Source organism: Dermochelys coriacea, chromosome 11, assembly GCF_009764565.3.
Source record: "Dermochelys coriacea isolate rDerCor1 chromosome 11, rDerCor1.pri.v4, whole genome shotgun sequence".
Lineage (NCBI taxonomy): Eukaryota > Metazoa > Chordata > Testudines > Dermochelyidae > Dermochelys > Dermochelys coriacea.
The window spans coordinates 15,965,477-15,981,225 of NC_050078.2; the positions used below are offsets into that span (position 1 = coordinate 15,965,477).

Here is a 15,749-nt window from a genome sequence, read left to right on the forward strand (position 1 = left end):
TTGCTGGTAAGTATTAAACAATGTGGCTGTTTTTCAAGGTTACAGCTGTAATACATAATTTATTATGCTTGCTTGCTCCAAATTATTTTAATTACTTTTAAATTCTCATACTATGGTAGAAAATAAGAACCACTGTATATTTGTATTTTTTGGGGTGGGGAGAAGGGGAGGGAAACTAACTAAAATTTTCCAATAGACATATCACTCCTGGTTCAGTCCAATTTTTTAATTATTTTCTTTTCAATATGATATAAATTACTAAAGATATTTGGGAACATAACACAGATGGAACACTTTACATTCAACAAGTAAATAAATTGATAGGCTTTAACACTTTTTAAAATAGTGCCCCAGAGAAATTAGATTAGATGCTTTTGATAACCTGATTTGGTTATGTAATTGACATTTTGTTTAATAGCTTTTCTAAAACTTAGCATTAAGAAGGTTGATATAAGATGTTCTAAGCAAAACCATCACATCTCACTAGCTGTGCTTCATTTGATAATCAAACCCCAATGATTAATTGAAACAGAAGTGCACTGATCATTAAAGTTTAGTTCTGTGTTGTTAGACTTTTATGTTGGGGGCAATAAAACTGCTTAACTTCTCCTGTGTCTACAATGCTTACTTCTGCTTAACATTACCAATGAAAGAACTTAAGTGGGCAATTAAACATAACATTCCATTGTTTACTGCAAGTGTTTATGGTGGATTTTGGTTTTCAGATGTTGAGTACTAACTACCTATTTAAAATTCTGCTGAGGCAACTGTTATGCTTCTGTGGCTCACACAAAGTGTGACAACTATTTGATATGACAAAAGACTATGTGAAATGGTTAATATAATTTTCATGTCTCCATGTTTGCTTTAGAAATGGACAATCAGATTAATACAGTGTGCAAAGCACAGCATATAAACACATTTCCTATCCTTTATTGCCCCATATCAGCCCCATTACCATACAGAGTGTTGCTTACTGATGAATAATGATCAGTATATGGAATGTCTGGTTTCCTCGTATATATGTAGATATATATGTAGATAAAAACTAACTCCAGGGAGCAGCTATACACTAAAAAAACAAATTCATCACTAGTGTAAGGTAGTACAATTCCATTGAAGTCAGAGTTAGACCTATTCATAGTTGTGGTGAATTTGGCCCAAACAATCAGAGGTCTTTGCCACTTTGCAGTTGTATATTCCCCCATGTCCTTATTCTGCTGAAAAGGGATGGACTGATAAGCATTTAAGCACATGTTTACCTTTAAGGATATGTGTAAGTCCCATCGAAGTCAGTCCTTAAAGTTAATCATGTGCTTAAGTTCTTTGCCAAACAGGAATGCATTTAAGCGTGTGCTTATTTGCTTTATTAAATTGGGGCCTTTATTGAGTTTCCCCAAAACTTTGGTCAGGTTTAATGAAACAGCCTACAAGTTCACTCCAAACTTTTATCGGAACTAATATTTAGTGTGACCTTACAAGACATTTCCCCTCCATTTTGTTATTATTTCAAACATTTTTGAATGCTACACAGCACCATACAATGGGAAAGATGCCTAAATAGGACTTCCTTGATTGTTACATTAGCGTAATAGTCTCTGATTTTCATGCACATCACTGGTTTATTGAACGATGTAAGTTTGACACATACATATGTTTCCCATTCTAAAATCTTAGAGCACGTCTTCACTTGCAATGTTAAAGTGCTGCCACAGCACTCTAAAAAACCCACCTCCATGAGGGGAGTAGCTCCTGGCACTGGTGGACTGTCTACAGTGGCACTTTACAGCGCTGAAACTTGCAGCACTCAGGGGGGTGTTTTTTCACACCCCGGAGGGAGAAAGTTGCAGCGCTGTAAAGTGCCAGTGTAAACAAGCCCAAAGTGATAGATTAAGGTGCAACTGCTCTTTCTTTTTTTCACACTGCATTGTGAACAACATGCTTTATACTGAGATCAACATGAACATTATTGTAAGCGTGCAACACCAAGGAGCATTGGTATCATGAATGGCTGCTATTTTAATTCCTTAAGGCACCTTTGAAAATCCCAGCATAAATTGTCTGGGATATAGTCACCTCTCTTCTTGTGTCCTATTGAGATCAGCTCAGGTACCTGAATTAACAGCCCCCTGATTTAAGTGGGAGCTGGAGGAATTCTCCGTTCTATAACTTAGGTTCAGATTCTCCAAGGGTTTTTGATGCCTCACTCCTATTAATTTCAATTGAAAGTAGGGGCCAAAATCTGTTAGAGGATCTGGGCCTTACTTTCTATATTAGTTCACCACAGTCCAAATCCACTGGAACTTCTGGTCACACTGCACGCTTTGTCCCAGGCTCTTCCCTGAGAGGAGGGATAACCCAAAGAAGTCAAAGTCATTGGAAAATGTAGCACTTGGAAGTGGCAGAATACTAGTCTGGTTGAACTTTAGAGGGTTTCAGATTTGGACATTAGTTCCCGTGTATGTATGATCAATTAAATTTTGTGTGTGCACCCAGAGTTCTGGACTGACATTTAAATATATATATATATAAAGTAAAATTGGATTCCTGAAGATTTCCTTGATTTCTATATTCATATGGAACTTATTGGATTAATACAGAGCATTACCTTGCTATAGAGGATTTAGAATGCAAACAACCTCTATGACTAGTTCTGGAGACAGGAAGAGAGATTGACTACCAGGTGCTATGTGAGTGCCTGCTGTTGACAGACCTACTGAGCATCTTTGGCATCAGCCTACTATGGAGAGAGAGTTCATCCACCTTCCTGACTATGTAGTGCTGCGAATGTGTCTTGCAGAAGAGCTGTGGTCATGACAGAGAAAAGGCTATCCCCATTATACATATGTGGAAGCTCTCAAGTGTCTACTTAGGGCAGTCTTTTCTTTGTGTAAGACATCACCAAGGACACCCCTTACCAATATGCCTGGGGAATTATACAATCACTCCCCCAAAATATGAACTGAAGCAAAAACTTACCTGAATAAGCATGGCTATGTGGTGGAATTCACCCCGGCCACCTTGTTTCACTGGAACTATCATAAAGAACTTACTTCCATCTTTGGAGAAAACTGGCTCCTCATTCTATAAATATAAAAATGTTTCATTTTTCTCAAACTGTGTATTAAACTCTCCATCAAATAATCAGCTTGGATATCTAAATCTGTGGATTGTCATTGCTTACACAAAAGTTAAAGAGGTGTCCTTCGGCTTTCAGCATAACTGAGTTTATATACCATGGTAAAAATAATGGAACTAGAATGGCTAAACCTCAAAGGGTTCTGAGATATGGTTCAATTCAGCAGCTATAAATTCAGACACCTTTTCAAAACTCTTTTGCCTGAATATTTGGGCTGAAAATCTCACAAAACTGACTCTCTCTCATGTGATTTTTGGCATTGTCCTCTTTTGCTAGTGTTGGAAATACTAGAGAGTTTCCTTTATGGACATATGTATAATGAAAGAAACAAGTTTTATTGATAATGATGACAAATTGTCTACTGTGTCAATTCAGCAAAGCAAACTTGGCTTTTACAGGACTTAAGCCACCGTTTCTGAATTTGGATGGACATAAGCACATGTAAATGCTTTGACGAATCAGCGCCCTATCATTGACTGTTGAACTGTGTAAATAACTTTGCTTGATATGCACCTCCTAATCCAACATTATATAGATATGTTAAAAGGACACCACCAACCAGAAAATCATAATTTGTAATGATTTTTTCTTACATACAGCTTACAAGATGGGACCTGAAATGTGTTTTAAATAAATATGTTTCATCCATTTTTGCAATCTGTTGGATTTTTTATTTGAATCTGTGAAAGTGGAACCATTTGCTGACATTTTGGTTCTACATACAATTCATGTGCATTAACTTTGTTGTATTATTCACAAGCATTCCTCTGGAGCCCTATACAACCTCTTTCTCTTCTACTCCTTTGCATCAGTTTTGAACAGGAGGAAAAAAGGAGTAAAAATATTTTTATCTGAAAAGTCAGCAGATCTTACTCAATGCACACAGAAGTAATTTTTACACAGTCATTTTTCTGATGATCATATGTTATATTAATGTGGGGGTCCTAAAAAGTGACTATTTTATTTTAACAAAAATGTCATTTTACATTTCATAAAAGAAAATCAAATAACGAGATAAAAGTAACAATAGAAGCAGCTATGCATTCCACATTTCAGACATCATTCATACGGTACCTGTTTAGAAAGCCACACTTCTGATGTAATCTCATATTTCTAAAAGAGAAGAATTATCTTTATGAAATATATACAGACCAAAAAATCCTTACTTTCATCAAAATGATTCTTTATATTTAATGTTTGTGTCCTGTGTTACAGCGGTTCTCAAACTTCATTACACCATGACCTCCTTTTGACAACAAAAATTACTACACTACTCCAGAAGGGAGAACAGAAGCCTGAGCCTTCCGGAGCCCAGCTACCTTGGGCATGGGGGCCAAAGCCCAAGGGCTTCGGTACCAAGTGGGGGGCCTGTAACTTGAGCCCTGCTGCCCGGGGCTGAAGCCGAAGCTGAGCCTACCAGCAGGGGTAAAGCCCTTGGGCTTCGGCTTCAGCCCCAGGCCCCAGCAAGTCTAACACCAATCCTGACAACCCCATTAAAATGGTGTTGTGACCCTCTTTGGGGTCCCGACCCACAGTTTGAGAGCTCTGTTCTAGTCTTTCCATTCACATTATCCCAAAAATGTACAAATACTTAAAAGGTTATAACAGATGATAATTTAATTATAAATATAGCTGTCTTTCTGAATTTCCAGGATAACTAGGGACATAAGATCTTTTAAAATTTTTTATTAGCTTCAAAAAGCTTTGAATAGACGTAATATTTGATTTTTAACTCTAGGCATCATCTGACAACTGGAAATTTGTAGGACCTTCAGCAACATTGGCTAAACAGCCAGCACCAGATTTCTGTCATTTGTTTTCACCTGAAACATGTTTTCCATGGGTCATAGTTAAGTTTAGTTTCATGGGTAAGAGTTTAATGAATACATCAAAATCTTAGTATCCACAATATCATGCTTCATATAGGACCATTGCCTTTACACCATACCATACAACCAGGTACTCCATATATCTACTAGTAAAATAATATTGGACAGATTTGCAGCTGGTATGAATTGTCTTAGCTGCACTGAAGTTATGATAATTGACACTAGCTGAGGATCTACCCCAGAAATGTGGTCCGATCAACTAAAATTCAAGTGGCTATCATAATTTGATCATTTGTTTTGATATAAATCTTTTTGGAATTGCAAATGAATATTGATATACTCTTGAGATATTTACAAAAGTTGCATATGCATTAGCACTGAAATGGTAATATATGCTGTAAAACATTCTTGCACTGAGGATTTTTCAGTTCAGTTAGAAAGCACTGAGTCTTGTCCCACTGTCATTGAAGTCAATGGCTAAACTTTCGCTCAGTCTAACGGGTGCTGTGACAAAGTGGGAAATATCTGTGTTATTTTTTATGAATATTTTGCATACCTCTGTGTTTGTTTATGTGGGTTACTTGATATGGAGGTAGATCAAAATGAGGTTGTAAGAACAAAACCAACAGGAAACAAAACAATGGCAAAGATAAGGTGTTATCAGAGCTATCTAAGCCTCTATCCAGGCTAGACTGCTTTACTCTTCCCAAGGCTATGCGTAGCATACAAAGGAATCCTAACTCTTAAATATGGCGGTCTTAGGAAGGGTGTGGAAGGAAGTTGTCAGCTGCTGCAGGCTGACACAGATTGACTGAGAGTAAATATCTGCAGCAAGAAGGCTGTAACTTGTTCCCCAAAGAGAACAGGGGGCACTAAGACTAAGACATGTCTGCAGAGGGGCTTGTGGTGAATGCTAAGTGTAAGTAAGACAGTAGGTGTATGGGTCTCTTTGTTGTTTTAAATCCACTTCTCTCAATGCTGTGAATCTTTTGGCAAATAAATCCTATTTTGTTTGAAGAAGCTGCTTCTGTGTCACTGCATTTTATTACTATCCACATGATCCCAACTGGAAACCAGTCAGGGAGTGGTTGGATTGTTGGGTTTCACCCCAGGGAAAAGAAAAGGGGTGGGTATTGAAACGGGTGCACCCGAGGGACTGGACACAGCTACCCAGGGCCATGACAGGTTCAGACTGCAGCTTTTATATGTTTGAGATTCCCAGTTACGACAGCAATCAATATGAATGAAATAAATATTTCTGAGAGGTGCTACAGAGCAGTTAGTGTAAAGATGTTATACAATATTTTTTTCTTTTTCTTGTACACAATCCAATCATACTCTAGCAACACCCTCAAGCTCTCCTTTACCTGTCACATTTTGTGGTCTATCTGAAGGTGTACATTCACAAATATTTCTTGAAGGCACACAGACTTATAAAAAAAGTATAAAGAGGGTTGGGTGCATGTGTCTTTGGAAATAGAAAGGTCATCATAGGATGAACACCCAGTTTCCAGTCCTGTTTTTATTGAACTCAAGGGGATTGTTATCATGGTCTTCAATTCAAGCAGGACCACCAGGTATGGAGACATGTTTGAGTGAGGGGAAACCAAGGAATCATGAGGTGTCCTGAACCTTTGTGAAAAAGCTTCTCTTTTGAAATGGTGTACATTCTATCACCACACAGAGGCTGCTGTCAGAATCAGCAGCAAAAGCATTAAAATAAACATTCCTTTTGATGGGACTGGCCACTTTTTAGAGCTGTGTTATCATGGCTAAATTACAGGATAAAAAGTGAAATATTATTTCAACATTGGGCTCCTCTGAAAACATCACATCTTAGCAATGGCTTCTTCTACCGGCAGGAAATTTGGAAACAAAAATTATCTTCTCTACTAAATGTTCTGAACTTTAGCTCCCCTTCACACACCCTTATGACTCCATGACAGTCACCATATGTGACTTCCTTTGAAGCCCACGAAAACCTCTCAGTCTTCCCAGAAATGTCAATTTCAATTTTTAAAAAAATAGCATTATCTTAACTATAAAATATATTGTTTATGTGCGATGAGCCTCTGGGGACTATCCTGCATCTTTCCTTTAAATCCATGCAAACCTTTATAGATAATAAGGTCTGGAATGGAACTATGTGGAGAGAAATAACAGTGACTGGACAGCTGAGAGTACCTGAAGGGATATATCTTGCCTCTGCCTTAGCTAGCTGTAAAATGCCTGATTTTCAGAGGTGATGATCATCTGAAGTTAAATAATGAACAAAGCGTAGGAACTCTGAAAATTAGGTCTCTCGATTTTGCTGATTGCATTAAACCATTTCATGGTAAAATCTGGAGTTCTATCCTTTCATTTATCTCCATGTTATCTGATTACATTTAATTAGTAATTACGGCATCAAAAGACATTCTGAAGACTAAACGCCAAGCACTATTTCTGGTGATAAGGATAAATATCAGTAATATAATCTGTGAAAGAAAGAAACAAGGAAATCTGACTTACCTTGCTACAAGCCCCAGTCGTGGTCTCACAAACCGTAAGAATGGAAATGTTCTGTGGTCTGTTTAACCATCTCACCACAGTCTTGGTATTGCTTACCCATTTTACCATAGTGATGTAGTATTCTCTGAGGCAAACATAAGTTTTAAAATATAGTGGTCATATAATTTATATAAGGCTGTATAATGTTTTAAATTATAGTAGTAAGTAGACCAAATCTGGAAAACAAAGCCTGAACTGAGTTGCTCCCTGTGAAAACATCAGTATTGAGGGATGTAATTGGATATCCAAATGACAAATATATTGGGTCATGGATGCCTCCACTGGGAATAGTGGTTATGGCATGCTGCTTGCCTGGGAAGATTCTGCTCCTTTAGCAGTTATCTTGCAATCTTTTAAGTAGCTGTGAGACATATGCACCTTCAACAGCCTTTGTCCCACATAACTGTATGCAATAAATTATTCAATGAAGATTTAAACTGTATAAAATACAGATTGTAAATATGTCAAATTACTGCCATATTTAAAATAGTTTCCCAAAAATATATACTGTCCATTTTGATGCTGATGCAGCAAACCACATAAACATGTGCTTAACTTTGTGCAAGTGAGTTAGGTATTTTATGAAACAGAAGAGAGGTTAGAGCAAAGCACTGAAAGTTAGCTATTGGAAACTAATCAGGACTGTTCCATTGAATCATGGTCAGAATAAAAGGAGAGTAAATTTACTTGCATTCTCATTTGTCTGTTTAGTGTGAGAAGCAAATAAGTAAAAGGAGAACCTACTCAGAAACCAGATGTTGCACCTGAACTTTCCTAGACTAACCACATGTGGTAACGAATGCATATGTTTTTAAAAATAGTTTGCAGATTGCAGTATTTCTTTGCTATGCCAGCTGCTCCTCTGTCCTAGACATATAACAGACATCAAACTAAGAGAAACAAACTTTTGCACAAACACTCAATCCATCCCTCACAAAAACAAAACAAAACCAAAAAAACCCCACCATTGCTTTGCAACATTTGTGGGATCATTTTAAAATGCCACTGATACACTATAAGTATTCTATGCAGGGACCGAGTGAACAGAAGTCAGACGCTGTGTCACTGTTAGTCGACTTTCACTGTAGCAAATAACTTGTAATACCAGACATGTTTGGCTCAGCAAAGGAGTCCAACACACAGATTTTAATGACACAGAATATCTATCTACCTCCTACAGAAATCCTGTTATGCTGTCAAACTAAAGATGTTACTAAGAAGGCCTGTTGCAGCTTGTCATTACAAAGAAACTTGGTGTGCTTGCTTCAATTCACTGCTTACGACAGCTGGCAGCTTCTATGGTCCAGCTGAGAAATGCTCAACATTGGACTTAAACAATGTGTCTAGAAATTCAGGCCGACTTTAAACCGAGGCTGTTAGCTTGCACTTAATTAGTTTTGCAATGTAGTTTTGATGGAAGCTTCATTACTTGTTAACAGCAGATATTTAATTATAGAGTCAAAAGACATCTTACTACATCACCAATTGGTGGCCTGTAGGAAAGTTTTGTGGGACTTTGATGCTGCACACAAAAGATAATGGGTCCCGGAAAGCAATGCAGATGCCCCAGGTCTGAATTTGACCCCATGTTTATGGCATGTGGTAGAATAACTAAATTGGCCCACTTTGCCTGGGACTATCCTTCCCTGTTTTTCCACCTGACTCCAGGTGATATGGATGTTCTTCCAGAGTGTGATCTGACATGCTGACTGGAACTAGTGACTGGGGGTGAGTATTTGTATTTTGAGTATTTAACATCAAGCCACATCAAACCAATGGTTAAAATCAAACCATAAAGTGACCTTCCAACAAATATCGTATGAACCCACAATTTTAATTGCGCTTCTAGTTCACTATATGTGAAAAATTACAGACCCATTTAAAAATTCTTTTAATTTTCTTATCTACTGACAAAAAAAATCTACTTTCAAATTTCACTACTCTATGACCTGTTTATAAAGGCTCCCCCGTCTATGTGTCTTTCTGGAATTATAAATTGATGTTGCACGATATTTTGACAAGCTCCAAGTAATGCTTACCTGTAATACATACTCCTGTACTTGGTTGAATCTATTTGTATCTATTTATCACATTCACAAAAAGAACATTATTAAAGTTTCAAAGTCAAGCACTTAAAAATTTTAAATAATGCCAGATATAAGGTTGCTTATGCGACCTTAATTTGGCCCTCTGGGGCTAGATTCACAAGGGGTACTTAACAATTGCAATGTCTCACTGTTAGGCATCCTGCCATCTTGTAATGTTAAAAGTGAAGTGCCCAGTCTCTCCATTCAGTGCATAGGGAGAGTCAGGGATTCACAGAAGCCAACATGCTGAATGGGGTAGCCAGTAGGAAATGCTGAGCAGAGGAGTGGTGCCTAAGCCCCACCCCTCAAAGGGAACTAGGCACCTAACCCTGAGCCAGATGGAGGTGACTCCCTCCACTTGGAATTCACAGCTGTGAACCCACTCCTGAAGTCAGATGCCTAAGTCAAGTCAGTCCCTTCTCAAGGTAAACCAAGGAGAGGGAGCAGGCGGTGGTGGTGCCCCTTTTTACACAATCACACTCTGGTTCGAGCATTCACCTTGGATGTAGGAGACAGATTCAAATCCTCCTTTGCTTGATGTAGAGCAGGGACCTGAACCCAGATCTTCCACCAGCCAGGAAAGTGCCATATACACAGGGCTATGGGGTATTCAGGAGTGCATCTGTCTCAATAGCTCCTGTTGAAGCTGGTATAAATAATAAATATTCATTGGGCAGGAGGGGTCCAGGGAGATAGAGAGAGAGATTCTATAGCCTGGTGATTAGGGCACTCTCTTGGGAGGGGTTAGACCAGGGTTACAGTCTCTGCTCTACTGAATAGTTATTTATTTATACTAAGTGGCACAGGTTTTCATCCCAGTCTCTTTATCCAACCAGTCCTAATCTCCTTTTATGGTTCTTTGTCCAATCTATCTCTCCTCCCTCCTACCCCACCACACTGGCTCCAGTCCTAGTCTTCCTCCCCAGGCTCCATATCCAGTCTCAGTATTCCACCCACAACCCTCATCTCCCATCTCCTTGTCTCAGTTTTCTCCTTCCCTAGCTTCTTGTGCCAGTTAATTACCTGCACTCCAGTTCCTTGTCAAATGAGTCTTCCCTACCCCTGTCTCCCTTTACTGCTTACTCATCCCATTCTCCTTCCCTCCCACAGCTCCTCATCTAATCTCAGTGTTTTTCCTCTCAGCCAACTAGGTCCCAGTTCTGGTTGCCATTTCCCTCATTGGTTCCCAGTCCCAGCCACCTTGTCCATCAGTTTCAGCCACCTCTCTCCTCCAGTTCCCAGTCCCAGCCTCCATATTCTTCCTGGCTTCAAGTCAAAGCACCCCTCCACTCCAGCTCACAGTCTTCTTGCCCAGCCAGTCCCAGACTCCTTGTCCCAATCTACTGCTTTCCCCCATGCAGTCTGGCTTTTGTCCTCTCTGCAATTGAATCATCATCCACTTCATCTTCCACTCTGCCTGGGTTTGGGGGGGAGATGGGGGGTGGTCATTGAAAGCACAGGAGAAACCGGTTCCCTGCTCTTAGTTCCAGTGCCTGGACCCACCCTGGGCCATATCAGCTGGAAGCAGCCATTAGAGAGAAAGTCTGGCTTTGCCCATATGACTCTGGGCTAAAGCATACTCAGTTGTTCTGCAGGGATGGTGCATCTACAGTCTGGTCACATATAGGAGTTGTGGGGGAATGGGCATACTAAGTCACTCTGTGGGAATGGTGCATACACAGTCTGGTTAACATTAGGAGCTGAGAGAGGCTTGAGCATGCTCAGTAAGTATGGACTCTTCAGAGTCTTTAGCTGCTAAAATTGAAAGTGACTCTACAGAGCATGTGCAAACTGTAATTTTTAAAGGTTTATAAACTGGCTAAATTTGCTCAGATTTCATGGGGACACTACAAGGCATATTTCTGACACAAAGGCCACCCACCTCCCACTCCACCAGCACATGTGAAGTTCCTGCTCCAAAGCATGGGAGCACTAGAGAGATTGAAAGAAAAAGTCACCCAAATTTTTTTAATATGAGGGAAGCAATGTATTTTCTCTAGCCTCGTTCTCTGAAATGGCTTAGCCACTTTGGCTGAAAATTAATATATCAACCTAAGGCAGACACCTGCCACATAAACTTGCAGAATGAATGGTTAAAGTTTGACAAAGTTATGAGCTGAAAAAAGGGTCTTATAATTGGTAGTGTTGGGCAACAGATAGAACTTTATATATATATATATATATATATATATGTATGTTACACACACACACACACACACAGATACTAAATCCATCCTTCTTTGAGATACACTCAGTTGAAAGAGCAAAAATCTTTTCTTACAATTTTTTCCTTTAATTTGGTGGTCTAAATTGAGCACTATGTTATGTTCATAGCATAATAATTTGCTAACACATTAATTATCATTTAAAAATGTATGATCCTCCTATCTCACTTGTGCATTTGGGGAACCTAGTGAATGAGAAGATATGTGCATTATCTTATTGCCTGCCATGTTAAGTGCTTAGCAAAGTCAACAGAGACAGTAATCTGAACAAAGAAGAGGGATTTGCATTGAATTACCCTGAAAGCGTAGTTACATTCACAATCTAAATTCGCCTGAAGAGTGGATACTTAGATTTGAATTAGAATAGTTTGAAAAAAATGTTTTGAAATAAGAATCTGTCCAAGAAAAAAAATCCAATTTTGCAAATTCGGACAACTTGCTATAATGAAGTCATTGTAGTCTAATTTAGAGCCAATGAATAGGTTGTGAAACATCTACTGATTACAGTAGCAGGAAATTTCTGTTATTTAACACTTGTGGCAATGGAATGATGGTGTACCCTAGTATATGGTGACTGTATGAAGTAGTTGTGGATCTGGTTGAATAAGTACAGCATGTGCTAGCATGAACAAATTATGCTGTGTTGCTCTTTTAGTTTGCTGGCAGATTGTCTGCTAAGAAAGGTAAACACTAGATTCTTGTCCTATGGATGACTTTCTAAAATATTTATTGTGTTTTTAAATTATTTATACTACTGTGCATTAGAAAGAGGTACTATATGCATTTATGAGTACTAATGGGAAATTTTTGCACTTACGGACACTGATGCAAAAGTTAATACTGTGCAACTAGAAATGAACCCTGCAAGGTAACCAAACTCATTACAATTGAGTACTGTTGCATGCTATATTGAAAGAATGCTGGTCTTTTGGTTAAGGAAAAAAGTCTGGCACTCAGGAGATACAGTTTGATGGATCTACCACAGACTTCCTGAGTGACTTTGGACAAGTCACTTAGGCCCAGATCCTCAAAGTGCTTAGGCATTTTAAGGTGTTTGAGGAACATGGCCTTAGGGCCTGATTTTCAGAAATGCTAGGCAACTGTTGCTACCATTAACTGTAGCTGGAGTTGTGGGGGCTAAGTACCTCTTATCTTAATATGTCTGTGGCTTAGTTCCCCATTTGTAAAATGGGGGCAATAATACTTCCTGTCTTCTACACTGTGTACATTAGAAGCAAGAAGCCTGATAAACAAACAGTGGGGCCACTGGATGTTTGCGATGCTAAAGGAGCACTCAGGGATGATAAGGCCATTGCAGAGAAACTAAATGAATTCTTTGCACTGATCTTCATGGCTGAGGATGTGAGGGAGATAGAGCCATTCTTTTTAGGTGACTAATCTGAGGAACTCTCTCAGAATGATGTGTCATGAGAGGAGGTTTGGGAACAAATTGATAAACTAAAGAGTCACCAGGACCAGATAGTATTCACCTAGGAGTTCTGAAGGAACTCAAATGTGAAATTGCAGGACTACTAACTGTAGTCTATAACCTATCATTTAAATCAGATTCTGTACCAAATGACTGGAGGATACCTAATGTGACGTCAATTTTTAAAAAGGGCTCCAGAGGGGATCCTGGCAATTACAGGCCAGTAAGTCCGACTTCAGTACCGGGCAAACTGGTTCAAACTATAGTAAAGAACAAAATTGTCAGACACATAGATGAACATAATTTGTTGGGGAAGAGTCAACATGGTTTTTGTAAAGGGAAACCATGGCTCACTAATCTACTAGAATTTTTTAAGGGGGTTAACAAGCATGTGGACAAGGGAGATCCAGTGGATACAGTGTACTTAGATTTTCAGAAAGCCTTTGACAAGGTCCCTCACCAAAGGCTCTTAAGCAACGTAAGCTGTCATGGAATAAGAGGAAAGGTCCTTTCATGGATCAGTAACTGGTTAAAAGATAGGAAACAAAGGGTAGGAATAAGTGGTCAGCTTTCAGAGTGGAGAGAGATAAATAGTGGTGTCCCCCGGGGGTCTGTACTAGGACCAGTCCTATTCAACATATTCATAAATGATCTGGAAAAAGGGGTAAATAATGAGGTGCCAAAATTTGCAGATGATACAAAACTACTCAAGACAGTTAAGTTCCAGGCAGACTGTGAAGAGCTACAAAAGGATCTCTCAAAACTGGATGACTGGACAACAACCTCGCAGATGAAATTCAATGTTGATAAATGCAAACTAATGGACACTGGAAAACATAATCCCAACTATACATGTAAAATGATGGAGTCTAAATTAGCTGTTACCACTCGAGAAAGAGATCTTGTGGATAGTTCTCTGAAAACATGCACTCAATGTGCAGCAGCAGTCAAAAAAGCAAACAGAATGTTGGGAATCATTAAGAAAGGGATAGATAAGACAGAAAATATCATACTGCTGCTATATAAATCCATGGTATGCCCACATCTTGAATACTGTGTGCAGATGTGGTCGCCCCCTCTCAAAAAAGATATATTGGAATTGGAAAAGATTCAGAAAAGGGCAACAAAAATGATTAAGGGGATGGAACGGCTTCCATGTAAGGAGAGATTAATAAGACCGGGACTTTTCAGCTTGGAAAAGAAATGACTAAGGGGGGATAAGACTGAATCATCTTGACTCATAAAATCATGACTGGTGGGGAGAAAATAAATAAGGAAGTGTTATTTACGCTTTCTCATACCACAAGAACTAGGGGTCACCAAATGAAATTAATAGGCAGCAGATTTAAAACAGACAAAAGGAAGCATTTTTTTTTCATACAACAGTCAGTCAGTCTGTGGAACTCTTTGCCAGAGGATGTGTGAAGGCCAAGAATAAAACAGGGTTCAAAAAAGAACTAGATAAATTCATGGAGGATATGTCAATCAATGGCTATTAGCCAGGATGGGGGGGGGGGATGGTGTCCCTAGCCTCTGTTTGCCAGAAGCTGGGAATGGGCAACAGGGGATGGATCACTTGCTGATTACATGTTCTGTTCATTCCCTCTGGGGCACCTGGCATTGGCATCTGTCAGAAGACAGGATACTGGGCTAGATGGACCTTTGTCTGACCCAGTGTGGCTGTTCTTATGTTCTACACCTCTCTTATCTACTTAGATGCTAAGCTCTTTGGGGAAGGGACTGTCTTTTACCATGTGTTTGCATTGCATCTAGAAGAATGAGTTATAAGTCTCAGTTTGGGCCCCGGTTATTACCCTAATACACACAAATAACATAAATAATAATTTAAATAGGAAATTTATGACAGATAAGGGCTTAAGGAATTGAAAGTATTCAATTGGAAGGATCAGATGACCATAATGTCTATGATTAAATTACAATACTTTAGTTCTTTGCATTTACATAACATGTTCCATCCATTTGCTATGCTGATCTTAATGGCTTACTCTTTTACAACAAGCCTGTGAGGTAGGTATTGTTACTACCATTTTAAAGATGAGGGGACAGAGGGTGGAATGAATTTTCCCATCACATAACAAGTCTATAAGCAGAGCTAGGACTAGAGATAGAGCTGTGGAAATCATTGATTTGTTGCTTTGCTGATAGTTCTGAAAAATCGGGGTTGGGGGGTAAGGGAGACAATGAATTGAAAAGTTTTAAAAAAACATTTCAAGTCAAACAAAAAGTTTAATTCGACCTGAAACAAAATGTTTCATATTGATTTCAGAATTTATTTATTTATTCTTTCATGAACTTGAAGGACATTTCTAAACAAAAAGTCATTTCAAATTGAAACATTTAAATGTTTCATTTTGAAAATGTTAAAATGAAACATTTTGATTTTTGGGGAGGGGTGGAATGAAACAATTTGGCAAATTGGGCTCTGGGAGTACGGGTGAAGGAATTTGGAGTGCAGGTGTTTTTCTCTTT

At 38.8% G+C, this 15,749-nt stretch overlaps 1 protein-coding gene across 2 annotated transcripts in view; it reads right to left on the reverse strand.

The window, feature by feature from the left end:
- DPP10 (dipeptidyl peptidase like 10) overlaps positions 1-15,749 on the reverse strand; it is a 436,765-nt gene that overhangs the window by 33,300 nt on the left and 387,716 nt on the right. For both annotated transcript variants that reach the window (XM_043505016.1, XM_038422353.2), the window contains exons 11-13: positions 7,480-7,603; positions 4,214-4,252; positions 2,980-3,084 (exon numbers count right to left, since the gene is read on the reverse strand). In XM_043505016.1, the coding sequence (XP_043360951.1) occupies positions 2,980-3,084; positions 4,214-4,252; positions 7,480-7,603 (268 nt within the window). The remainder of the gene's footprint in view (positions 1-2,979; positions 3,085-4,213; positions 4,253-7,479; positions 7,604-15,749) is intronic.